The sequence below is a fragment of the Camelus bactrianus genome, chromosome 13, assembly GCF_048773025.1.
Source record: "Camelus bactrianus isolate YW-2024 breed Bactrian camel chromosome 13, ASM4877302v1, whole genome shotgun sequence".
In the NCBI taxonomy this organism is placed as follows: domain Eukaryota; kingdom Metazoa; phylum Chordata; class Mammalia; order Artiodactyla; family Camelidae; genus Camelus; species Camelus bactrianus.
The window spans coordinates 23,261,141-23,274,928 of record NC_133551.1 but is presented as its reverse complement, the minus strand read 5'-3'; the positions used below and the strand labels follow the sequence as shown (position 1 = coordinate 23,274,928).

Below are 13,788 nucleotides of genomic sequence, written 5' to 3'. Positions count from 1 at the left end.
TGCTCTAGGGTTGAGTCAGAAGTTGCGGCCCTCTGTCAAGGAGAAAATGTGATTAGACCAACTGCTTGCACCGACACTTAAAAATTAACTGCAAATCTGTTTGGGGCAGCTAAGGCATTCCCTAAACACTTGCTGGTTGGGAATGCTGGCTTTCGAATCATTATTTTGTATCCCTTAAAGGTACATTTTAACTGTTTTACTATGTGAGGAACAGGCCTGCCAAATTGTGCTTATGGCGTTTTAACACAAGCAATTTACAAATGCAATGAAGCAGATAATAGGACACATGATACCGAATTTGAAAATCTGTGTTGATGACACTGCTGCTGTCGAACATTTTTGGAAGCAGCCCTGCATCCAGTTGCCTGGATAAGAAAAACGTTGTTTATCATTTCACAGGTGGCCTCTCTCACCCAGTGGTGAGTTTGGGGTCGTGTCCTTGAGCACAAATCAGTCTCTCTCATGCTAACAATATTCCACTTGAAATCAACTGGAATTCATGCATTCAGCAAAATACAACAAACAGGAAAAACCTCACTCAATGCTAAAAATGAAAAAGAAAAATCTGTTCAAGTAGCAGTCAAAACTAAGTGCTTTGTTTTTAAAATGAAGATTCCAAAATAAAGTTTAGGTATGTAGTTTTACTTATAAACATTTACATATTTGTGAAGAATGCAAAAGGACATTTAATACTGGTTCCGGTTATCTATCAATAGAATATATTTTTCATTAAGAAAAATTTGCCAGAGCAATTTTTAAAATAATGGAACTAGAGTTCTTTAAATTTCTTATCTTTTTATTGGAAAAATTAATTTTACTTTGCTAACATATTTCCAAGTGGTGATCTGATAGATAAGCTCATTTTAGTTCCAAAGTAGACTAAAACCATAGTGTGACCTCCTGTCATATTCACTTTCCATCACCAGCATCCCCTTACAGGGAATATTAGGGTTATACCATCAGGTTCACAAACCACAATGGGATGCTGGATGAGACATAACTTAATTTAAAAATATATTCATTTATTTATTAGTAAGAGACTGTTCACTGATTCTTTGAATAGACAGAATCAAAAAGCCATATTGAAATTATCTTTGTTCTTCAAAAGGTTACTTGAGTGACCTCTCAGTTATGAGAATATGGTTTCTCCCATCCTTTTATCCCTTGGCATGGAAAGACTAATTAGCTTTAAGAGAAGGAAGGGATGAGAACTCAAATTCTTCTCCTTGAGACTTCAATTTAAGACAGAACAGACTGACCGTGAACTAGGTCTATAGGTCAACAGGAATACAAATACCGCAAATGGGCACTTCCCATGAAGGCAGAGACTAGGTGTCCTAGGGTTAAAGAAGAGTCTAAGTGTAGGGGCTGCATTCCAACACTAGTCATGCTTTGAGGAGAAATGGCTGAGCATTGCATAAAGACTTAAATGCTAGTCTTGGACCCTAGTGTAGGAAACCACAACAATAGTGGAAGGGCTCAAATGAGTAATTGACTAAGAAATGATACCAAATGGAAACAACCAAAACATCAGAGCTCCAACAGACTATAAAGCCTCTCTCCAATGAGAAACTGGATACAAGACTGCCCCCTCCTTAGCATTTCCAGGCAGTCCAGGTCAGAGAAGAGAAGGATATGCTGGATTTCCTTAAGCAATGAATGGAAAAGTGACATGTGACTGTATTGTTACCCCCAAGACAATGAAAATATGATTTAATACCAAAATGATGGGGTTAAGTGTAACCACATTTGATTATTATTAATTCAATTGTTTTGCTTACTCTCCACCTCATTCCATGAAGGATTTAGGACTGAATTATGTAAACTTCCACCTTTCTGTACTTGGTTCTTTCAGTCCTAGTGTACAGTTGACCCATGAAGGTCTTCCTTTAATCTTTTGCACTGATCTACAAATTATCTGCACATCACTAGCTTTTACTGATCTGTTTTGGCTCGAGTCATTCTCTAGCAGAGAAGCAATCCCTAACCTCACCAAATTCAAGGTAGCGGGGATGTAGACCCCACCTCTTGATGAAAGGAATGACAAAGTGTTTGCAGCCATGTGTTAAAACTACTATAGTCCAGCCTCTGCCCGCAAACTTTGTACATTCCCTCTACAATCAAATACACTTACTTTCCCAGGATCCCCAGAAGCCTCATCCAGTTAAAGCATCAGGCTCAGGGTCAAGGTCTGGATCTCATTACTTAAATTAGGTCCAGGTATAGATGAAGTTCTTCAGGGCTGGTTCTACTCTTAAGAATGATCTCTTTAGACAGATCATTGAATTCATTAGGTATATTTCCTTCTTTCCACATTATTACCATTGGCAACAGTGTTGCCAAACTTTCACCACCATCACATGGCAAGGTGTCCTTCCCTCTGGCTTCCAATTGCATTTCTCTCATTTACCTTCAAACACTCACCAAACAACCGCCTCAGAGTCCACCAGGCCTCAGAACACCTGGTTTCCAGAACCAGTACCCATATTTTAGGTTTTGTTAAGCCAGCATTCCACTTCCAGGTACCAAATTTTGTTCTGCTTATCTATCCTTACACCCCCAAGCCCACTGGCATAACAGAATCATTTGATTTTGCTCATGATTTTGGGAGTCAGGAATCTGGAGAAGGCTCAGCTGGGCCCCATGAGGTCTCTCACACAGTCACATGTTGAATGGGGCTTTAATCATCTGAAAACCCCACAGAGCTGACGGTAATACAATCTGTCCCTGGGAGCCAGCCCAGCCTCCTGACTAGAACCCTGTATGTAGCTTCTCCATGTGGCTTGGGTTTCACACAGGATGGTGATAGAGTTCTAGGCTTGTCTGCTTTGATTTCCTTTCCTGTTAACTTCCTGTCTTCTCAGCTAATAGGAAAAATTATTCATGAGGAAGATTAAAAAACAAAATTAAAGCAAACTTTAGACCCTAACTCCAAGTACTTCCTGTGTAAATACAGCAATGACACAACTCTCTCAACTGGGGATCCATTTGAAAAGAAAAAAATAAAAAATTATTGAAAGTTAAAACTGTGCTATTATTGTGTTCTTATTGTTAGCACAAGGTGATGGCAAGAACAATTTGCATAATAAATATTCCTATTCTTTTTTCTGGTTAGTACAATAATTGAATAGCACCCATCAGTGAAAGAGGGTCATTATCATAAACTTTAGTTTGATCTTTCAAGGAGATTTGATTACTTTCTACCCAGACTCACTTCACCCACTTGAACAGAGGTTCTGCCTTTCATCAGTCGAATATCAAGTGCCTTTGTTGCATCCAAGTGTTACCTCACCGGCCATATTCCACATAAAGGGCAAAGAACAGGTTTTTTCTTGGCAGAATTTGTAAGAAACATGGCTCTTTCATGGTAACACTTCTTATGAAAAGAACACAGATGAAAGCCTAAAAAGGTCCTGATCTAACAAAATGGCAAAAGATGCTGACCTGCTTAAACTATATCAGTGAAACTGACTTAGCTTCATCTTCCCTCAGGTCAAGGTATATATTCTTTCATGTTAAAAAAAATTCTTAACGCTCCTAGTAGCCTCTGCCAAACATTTGCCTTCATTCTTCTTTTAGTCCAACACTGGAAGAGTTAAATTTATTTTAGAAACATGTTCGTAAGACTACTTGTAGTTCAGGGATGAGGAATATATATATTAAATTTTGTGAGTCATTCATTTTAATCAGTGGCATCAGGATTAATTTAGAGGAATCACAAAATTAATCCAATATTGAACACAGTTTTTCACTGAGGAACATTTATCTTCCAATTTCCTTGTGTGAATCAAGGCACGTACAAATTGAATCTGGAGATCTTGAACAAAAAAGGCAAATTTCTCATCTTGCTCCAGAGGGAATGACAATATGTACTCCCACCTGTTCCCTCTACTGTGCCGACAGGGAAGAGAGTGGCAGTGGCTTTCCCAGCTCCAGAGAAGGACAGAAGACATTCCTCTGCGGATTCTACAGACTGACTCTCAGATACAGTGGAGAGACCTACTCGATTATGCCATAAGGCCTCCTAATGGAAAGATTTTGGGCACAGTAAGAGATCCTTATGAAGTTCCTATGGGCATTCAAACTTTAGTGACCAAAAATTATGGTTGCTATAGAAACAATATAGCTCATTACATTTTAAAAGCAATACATTAAAACTCAGAACAACGAGATTATACAATGGTAGCAAAGGAAATACTGCCTGATATTATCACACAGCATGACTGGCATAGTGGGATATTATTTCATTGATGCCTCATAATAGCCCTGCAAAGTACGTAGTGCTTCCATGCTCCGCAGGTGAGAAAAGTGAGATTAAGAAAGCAGCTCAAGTCCAAAACATAAAATGAGGAAATCCTAGATCTCCTTGACTCCAAATCTTTTTTCTCTCAAGCAACAAATTTCAAGTTAATGACAAAAAGTAAAAACAAGAGAAAATTTACAGACAGAGATGTGTCCCAAAGTTAGAGAAGCTAAAATTCTACTAGTTGTATAATAAGACAATTCATTGTGTTGTAATATTCAATTTAGATATTTATGTATTATGCTACTAATACATGAATGTTTAAAAGTTAAAATACACTGAAGAAGCAACAAAGGAGTCTTCTGAAGACCTAAGAGTACATTATTTGGTTTTGTGATTCGTACTCCTTTATTCTCTCCTTTGCTATCTTCCTGTCTTATTTTTTTTGAATTCTCCAATTCTGTGTAATTTTCAGATGGTGTTACTCATACAATGTTTTGGAAATTACTTTCAGTTGCTATTCTCAAGGTATTTTTCTTTTTGGAAGGTAAAACTGAAGAATGGAGAAGAGTATTTTCCATTATTCCTTAGGCAAGTACAGCCTTTTTTCCTCTGATACATTCAATCCACACTAACTCTAAGCATTCATTATTGTTACTAGAAGCTACTACCTGACTGTTACAGTCCCCACCCCAATAATAATACAGGAAAGTTTCCTACGTCAACGTCTAAGGGAGAGGACTTCAGTCCCTGGGGAAAACTGTGATGCGGCCATATGCAACGGTGAAATCCTTTTACAGAAAATATTCACACCAGTTCCCTTGGTAGCTTTATTCTGAACTGAAGTATAGTTGATTTACAGTGTAATACTAGTATAGCATAGTGAGTCATTATTTTTATAGATTATTTCCATTTAAAGTTATTACAAGATAATGTGTATAATTCCCTGTGCTGTACAATATATCCTTGTTGCTTTTCTATTTTGCACATAGTAGTTTGTATTTCTTAATCCCATCCCCCTATCTTGCCCTTCCTCCTGTCCCTTTCCTCATGGGTAACCACTGGTTTGTTTTCTAAACCTGTGAGTCTGTTTCTGTTTTTCTATCTACTTTCATGTTTCATCTTTTAGATTCCTCATATAAGTGATTTCATACAGTATTTGTCTTTCTCTGTCTGACTTATTCCACTTCATAATATTTTCTAGGTCCATCCACACAGCTGCAAATGGCAGATTTCATTATTTTTATGGCTAAGTAATATTCCATTGTCTGTATACAAACATCTCCTTTATCCATTCGTCTGTTGATGGACATTTCGGTTGCTTCCATATCTTGGCTATGGTAAATAGTGCTGCTATGAACAGTGGGTGCATGTATCTTTTTAAATTATTATTTTCTTTCATTTTTTTTTCCCAGATATATACCCCGAGTGGAATTGTTGGATCATATGGTAGTTCTATAATAGTTTTTTTGAGGAAACTTCATACAGGGATGGGGTTTGATCCCAAGTTGCTAGAGCAGAAGCCCTAAGGGTCAGGCCTGAGCTGGCTCTGCTCCCTTTAAGTGTGTGTTCTCCTCTCTCTCCGACCCAGGTCCCTTGCCCCAGACTGGGAGAGGGCTGAAGTAAGTGGGGTCCGTGCAGGATCTCAGCTTGTGTTGTCTACAGACAGAGGTCCAAGCTGTCTCTGACATGTTGCCAGTGTAGGCACCAGTAATTATTTCCCTTGCTCCATTCAGACACACCCCTTGGTGCAAGTCCCCTTTGTCCCTCACAGTTGGTCACTGTGCTCAGCCTTCACCATTCCTGTCCTGTTGCTGAGCCACACCACAGGGCAGGGGGGGCCCATGTGTACTCTTGGCTGTTGAATAGAGGGAGCTGTGGTGGAGCAGCTGCCATAGGAAATTTGGGCTGCTTCCCATGCACTGCATGAGTAAGCTCAACAGTGGCTGCCACCATCCCACCCAGGCTCTGCCCAGGGACTAGACTGTCTCTGTATCCCACAGTGAAGTCTTCTCCTCAGTCAGGGCTGCCCCAGATCCAGGATATGGAACAAGCTGGGCTGGAGACTTCACTTGGCTCAGACTGGGGTGCATGCCAAGGCAGTCACAGGAAACCCAACAGCCACTAAAGTAGACCTCTCTCCATCCTGCCTCAGGGGCAAACCAGCCCATGCATGCTCCTCATGATTGGAGTCCAGGCTTCCCACAGCTCTTCTGTTATTCCCAGCAGCCTTCCAACCAGCCGAGGAGGCTCTTCCTCTGTGTAGGACCCCAAGACTGGGGCACTCATTCTGTGGCTCTCACTGCTCACTCCCCAGGGTGAGTGCCCATCCATGTGATCTCCCTTGTCTTCTGAGGTCTTCTCCCAGGAGTGCAGGTCCTGACCTGATCGCTTCTCTTCCCTTCCTACCCAAGTTCGTGTGTAGCTTTCTTACAGCCTTGGTTGTCCCGGAGTCCTTCTGCCAGTTTCTGGCTAGTTTTCAATGAGAATTGTTCTATATTTAGATGTATTGTTGATTTGTTTGTGGGAGGAGGTGAGCTCCATGTCCTCTTACTTCACCATCTTGATAAACCCCCTTTGAATGTTTAAAAAAAATCCACATAAAGAATATCTATATTTATTCTTTTTATTTTCACTTCCATAGAAAAATCTTACTCTAACAATGAACAACAGGATATCTCTTTCTGGTAGGCAAAGACAATAGGACTTCTTATATATTAATGAATTATCTGGTGTGATTCTTAATAATTGTTCCTTCCTTTTCATTTGTTTATAAAAAGAAAAGGTTATATATTACTTAAATTTATCTAGGCCCTAGTTCTTATTAGTAAATAGCAACATGAACCTTATTAGCTGCTTAATAGAATTTCAAAGGTAAAAATCATTAAAAGGAAACTATAAGGTTTTTTCTTCCTTCTGTATAATTGTATTTACCTAAGTAATTTAGGATTGCCTTTGAGTAAACTATTTTGTGTTTATTTTTCATTGTATCTGCTACTTAATGAGTCCTGGTAAGGTACATTCCTCCAGAAAAGACAATAATCAATAAGAAGGCTTTTGGAAGAAAACGATTAATGTTAAGATGTGACATTGAATTAATTATTCCATTAGCAAATGTTAAATCTCTTCTACACCTGTGTATTTACTCACCCAAAAGTCCTAAAATAATGTAGCCAATAATGAACAGTATGAAGACTATGCAGCAGAGCACATCTGTACAACTCCTAGAGACAAAAAGAAATAAAGAATTAAAAGGGTCCAAAATGACTTACTGTTTACTGAAAAAAAAATCTATATAGGAAGAGAGGAAAAGATAATAACAATGATACACCATTTTATACCTAATAATTCTGAAAGGTAGATCAGATGGATTTCTGCAATCAAAGACTAGCAGCAAGGGAGTGGTTATAGCTCCATGATTAAAGAAGTTCTCCCCAGAGCTGTCAGTATTTATTCTCTCTTGATTCTTTATTTGTAACATGTTTTTAGAGATTAGAGTACACCAACATCAACTATTTTATTTGAAATTGTAATTTAAGCTATTTGATTTTATGGTTTTCCTCTTCCTGCCTCCCCAATACATGATATAATAAAAAAAATTAGCCGTTTCCATTCCTCCCTTTCTCCATTATTCTTCTACATGCACATTTTAAAGGTACTATTATTAAATAAAGGATTGACTACATGAACTTTCTATGGGGAGTAGAGTTGCAACTATTCGAACAACAATGTCCTTAATGCATTGAAAATAAAATGACTCTAAATTAATTCTTCCAGCTATTCTGTACACTAGCTATCTTGAAATTAGGTCTAGAGGAAATTTGGCTCATAGAGACTTGGTGATTTTCTAAGGGATCACAAGTCAAACAATATCCAGCAGGGATATTCAGATTTTCAACTAAAGTATTTCGAATTCCCAATATTAAATTTGATTCAGCTTGTAAGTGGTCGAGAAGGTCAAAGCTATGTCTTGAAAGTAAGAAACAATACAATCACTCTTTGCTTGAAACTTAATGAAGAATCTATCATTAAAGAAAAAGATCAACTTATTTGACAGGATTAAAAGGTGCACTTGAGAATTTTCATAGCAAAAACTTCTTCCTGAGGGCATGCAAACATGCTGCAATCTTTTAGCACAAGCAGGCTGAAGTTACACACTATTTTTAGTGGTAGTAGTAGTAATAACAATGAATAACAATTGTGCAGTAACAGACACGGCAGTACATCACACACTGATAAAGCCCTGTTGTATGTTTACTGCTCTCACATACAGAACTTTGTGAGTTTCCTGCCTGGAGTTTTTTAGGGGTAGTAAGGTAAGTTGAGTTCTGTCAGGTTCATGAGAGAGGGCAGTTACAGAGGCAGACGAGTATCTAGGTCTCCAATGCTAGCCTTCTTCCTTTAGCGGTTATTTTAATATGATTACAACTTTCCAGGAAGTCTCAAATCCGCCATATCTAACATCCACATCTATTCTCATTACTCTACCGCACAATAGGAAGTGGATCAATCATAGAGAAAGCGAATCACGGTCAATCTAGAAACATACTATCATTTGTTTAAATCCAGTTTCAACCCTGGAATTTTAAATTTCATTTGGATTTAAGAATGATGAGAACAAAAAAAAAAGAAGAAGAAGGAAAAAAAGAAGGCACTCTAGTCTTTGGTTAACAATCGTTGAGGGCAAAACCTGCTTGGGGGTGAGAAGAGTGTCTGGCTCCTGTGCATCCTGACACATGCTGCTCAAGATCAAGTTCTCCTCCTGTCAGGGCCATTGCTAAATAGCATGATACCTAATAAGAAATGACTGCAGCTAAGGAACTAAAGGAGAGAAAACTAGAACACCGGTGTGCTTTTATTAGAAATCTTGAACTTGTTAAAGCCTTTGTGTGTAATCATAATGACCAAGGAGAAAGGGATGTGATCAGGAGCACCAGGAAAGTTGGCTGGCGTCCCATAATATTACATCTATAATATGTTTATATCTACATCTTTACATCACATATAATACATAGTATAATGCATGTTTATAATCACAGTATTATATAGTATTACAATGTTTTTATTGAAGTATAGTCATTTTTCAATGTATCAGTTTCTGGTGTACAGCATAATAGTTCAGTCATATATATACACACATATACTCTTTTTCATATTTTTTTTCATTATAGGTTACTACAAGATATTATAGCTCCCTGTGTTATACAGAATATTAAAAAAATAATGTTTTATATTCACATATAGTAAGCACGGGAAGAGGTAAACATACTAGAAAGATGAATAAAAGAAACTGACCAGTTTCAAAGGACAGAGCTCAAGAAAAGAAGCAGAGTGCAAAAGGAAATTTCTAAAAAGTAAAATCCACACTGCTCGGATACTGGCCCTGATGAATGGCATCAATTGGAGTTTTGGTTCTTTATGGGGTTTTACACTACAATTTCTTTTTGGTGCCAAGGACACACTACAACAGCAGGGACTACTGCATACCCACATGACTATTCCCTGCCCCTAACCCCGACAGTCTCTCAGCACAGTGGGATAGCATTTCTCAGTAATTCATACCTTGAGGTGTTTGTGGATTCTGTTCTGGGACCAGTCAGGATAATGTATTCACATCTGCTTTGCTTTTCTGGAACACCGCTTCAGAGAAATAGTAGACCATACCTGATGGCCAGACTGGCTAATTTGATTTTATTTAAGCATGGAAAAATGTTGAAAAAAAATTATAGAAAATTCAAGAGTTCCAAAAAGTAGAAAAGTTTTTCTAGGTGAAGCATTCGTGTTTCTGAATTTGTTCCTATGGTGATTTGATTCCCTTTGTTGTTTTAGAAATTTTCTTTTAAAAATACGTGTGTGTTTGTGTGTGTGTGTGCACTTTTAGATGTTACAATTATCTGTCATTTCCCCCCATTGACTTATCTATTTCTCTCCATTTCCTCAGACACATTCCCTACAAGAAAAAAAAAAAAATCTGCATAGAAAATTGTTGGAAAATTGAATATAAAGAAAATATAAAATACAGCTTGGGTACCATTTTGGGAATCAGGAACATAGCAGATGCTTAATTCATATTTTTATGATTTATAGCACCTTATCGTTGTTTCTTTGATTTCAAGGCATCTGTGCAATCCTTAGTATTCTGCAGGAAATGAGTTATTTTTAAAAACCACATAATTAGGATAATTTTTAAGACTCTCAAGACCTATTGAGGTAACCGGGTGATACAAGCTGATGGTTGAACATCATTCTGAATCCTGTGCTAGCCAGAGGCCTGCCACAGCTGTGCCTTTTCCTCAGCTGGGTTCATTTTTACTTTCATAGTAAGTACTAAAAACCACTGTACTAATCTAAAAATGGGTTGTATCCCACTGGGTCCTAGAAAGAAGACAGAAAAAATAGTTCATAGAAAAATATGCCTCAACCCTTTCCCTCACACTCCCTGCAAATCAAAGGCCAACTTTTTAAAAACAAGCTTCTCCCACTCACATTTATCAGAAAGCCATTCCAAATTTTATTCAGATTGAGCTGCCCTGATGTAAAAGTATTTTCAAAAGTTAAACTACAGAAGTACCATTGTTAACTTACGTCTATTTTTTCTAAATTACAATATGAATAGGATCCCAATTATATATTCATTTACAGATTTCCCTTCCTCACCTATTTCTAACCCACAAATATAGAATGTCTATAGTCACCTCGACTTAAAGTCTTAGGAGCTTCCTTTGACTTTCCCTTTTTCTTAGCTTATCTTTTATATTCAATTGACAGGTTCTCTCGATTCCTTCTCTCTGATGTGTCTTTCATCCACTCCTTCCTTTCTATTCCTGCTGCCTGGCCGCAGTCCTCATTCTCTTATCCTGTCTTCGAGCTATTGCTGTGGTCCCTTAACTGGGCTTCTGCATGTAGTCTCTGCCCGATCCCATTCATTCTGCTCATCACTGGTATCACTGATAGGTGACCATCTCACTTTATTATTTTAAAAGTTGCAGTGTTTCTCCACCACCTATTTAAATAATTTCCAAGTGTCTTAGCTTTATGTTTAAGAACCTACCAATTCAATTCTAGTTCAAGCCCCAGACTACCTTTCTAGCTTTTTTCCCTTTATTCATCCCAATGTGCTTCAATCAACTTGGACATTTTTATTCACTGAATCCACCATGACTCTTGCTTGACTACATTCAGGGATCTATGTTCATGGTCTCTTGAGACTCCTCCTCCTGCAAGATGTCCCAATTTGCATGAAACAGCCAGAGTTAACACCTATTATCCTGGAGTAACAACGATCAATGCTCCCTTTTGCTATCAAAAACCCCATTCTTCATATGCTAGGATTCCCTTCTTTTGGGGGCTGAATACTATTCCACTGTATGCATATGCCATATTTTTTAACTAATTCATTTGGTAATGGACATTTAGGTTGTTTCCATACCTTAGCTATCGTGAACAATGCTGCAGTGAACATGGGAGTGCAGATGTCTATCTGAGATCCTGATTTCAATTCTTTTGGACAACATGGATGAACCTGGAGGACCTTATGCTAAGTGAAGTAAGCCAATCATGGAAAGACAAATAACTCCAGGATTCCACTAATCTGAGATACCTAAAATAGTCAAAGAAACAGAAAGCAGAATGATGGCTTCCAGGTGCTGGAGAGAGGGGCAAACAGGGAGTTGGTCTTCAATGGCTGTAAGTTTCAATTACACAAAATGAGTAAGTTCTAGAGGTCTGTGGTACAACTTTGTGCCTGTATGTTTCATACTACCATCCTGGACACTTGAAAATTGGTTAGGAGGGTAGTTTTCGTGTTGTGCTCTTACCACTATTTTAAAAACACACATAGCATGGAAGATATGATAATCACTGCAAGTCCACAATATACAAGAGTTCAATGTCATATGTTATTTGAATTTAAAATTTTGCTATGAATAAACTTAATATGGGTATTAAATAAGTGAATGTAAATGTAAAAAAATTAACTTAAAAATATTAAAATCAATACACATGTGCAAATAAAAATGTTCATCTTTGAAAAAAAATTAAAATCCCACCTTTCAAGTAAATTCAAATATCACCTCCTCCATGCAGTTTTCAACAAAAAGAGATCCCTCTCAGCTCTGCAGACATACAGAAACTTTGTTTCTATGTCTTTAAGGCAATTATCTTCCATCTGTTATAATCTAGACCCTGGGTGGCAAGCTACAGCCCGTGGGCCAAATCTGGCTTGCTACCTGTTTTCGTACAGTTTGTAAGCTAAGAATGGCTTTTACTTTTTAAAATGGTTTAGAAAAATAAAATAATAATATTTCATGATGTAAGAATTATACAGAATTCAAATTTCAGTGCCCATAAATACAGATTTTTGGAAAATAGCCGTACTTATTTACGTATATATTGTGTATGGCTACTTTTGTGCTACAATGGCTGAGTTGAGCAGCTGCAATAGAAACCATCTGGCTGGCACAACCTAAAATATTTACTACCTAGACCTTTATAGAAGAAGTTTGTTGGCCTCTGACCTAGACCATAATGTCCTCTCTGGCAGCATTCAACAAACAGCCTTGAATGCTGCAGACGTACAGCAATCTATGTCCCATGAATGATTAGGAAGACACATCTCTAACTGACAGGCTAATACATCATAAGCAGCCTCTGGTGACCATTGACATGCTGTATTTCAGACTTCAGATCTTTGTGTGTGTGTGGGTGGGGGGAGCTATTTGGAGAATGTGTTGTCTGGGGATTTAACTTTTTGGTTAAGTTTAAGCCTGCCACCTAGACATTATTGTCTCCAATAAAATAAATCATTGAAAAAAACCCACTAGATTCAATTCAGAGGTAATAAGTTTTGTTTCTCAAGTTAATATTTCAGTTCTACATAGTTCTTATTTCCTTATGACTGTCATTCTGTTTCCTTTTCAGGGACAGCTTTCTACCTCCATTCAGAAACAAATTCATTCACTAGTTTTTTTGTGTGTGTGTGGCAGCTGAAATTCCGATGATAACAACTATCCTGAAAGGTCATTAATATGAAGCATTAGAGCGAGAATAGAAGTCCTAAAAGTCATTATTCTCTGACAGATCATCAATTCGTGCCTAATGAGTCAGCTTAGGAACTGTCCACTGCCCGTGATTCCAGTCTGATGATCACCTCTCATTTGAAAGTTCTTGGTATCACCTGAGGACATCTGTCTACGGCATGGCTGCATTCATAACCCACAGTCTAGATGCACGCTCCTCTGTGGTTCTGCTGGCACCTGCATGACGCTACTAAGTCATCTGCTACCTCTTAGCTTCTTAAAACAGAATGGCTGCTTCACTTCCCAGAGGCTTTGTTAAAGGGCTGTACATTTGGGGGTCATCCTCCAAGCTTCATCGAGATACACTTGGCAAATTGCAGAATGCAGCTTGAATTAGATCATCTGAGTGGATGCTTATTGGCCAATAGACTCAATACAATTGGGGGCTATTTGAGGGTAGAGTTCTGTGTAAGTTTAAAAATACTTTACGTCTATTTCTTCACTCTTCACTATTAGGGCAGAATCTGG

General features: G+C 38.0%; 1 protein-coding gene across 2 annotated transcripts in view; it reads right to left on the bottom strand.

Annotated features, from left to right (window-relative positions):
- SLC44A5 (solute carrier family 44 member 5) overlaps nucleotides 1-13,788 on the bottom strand; it is a 317,439-nt gene that overhangs the window by 70,443 nt on the left and 233,208 nt on the right. For both annotated transcript variants that reach the window (XM_010963457.3, XM_074376232.1), the window contains one exon: nucleotides 7,394-7,467. In XM_010963457.3, the coding sequence (XP_010961759.2) occupies nucleotides 7,394-7,467 (74 nt within the window). The remainder of the gene's footprint in view (nucleotides 1-7,393; nucleotides 7,468-13,788) is intronic.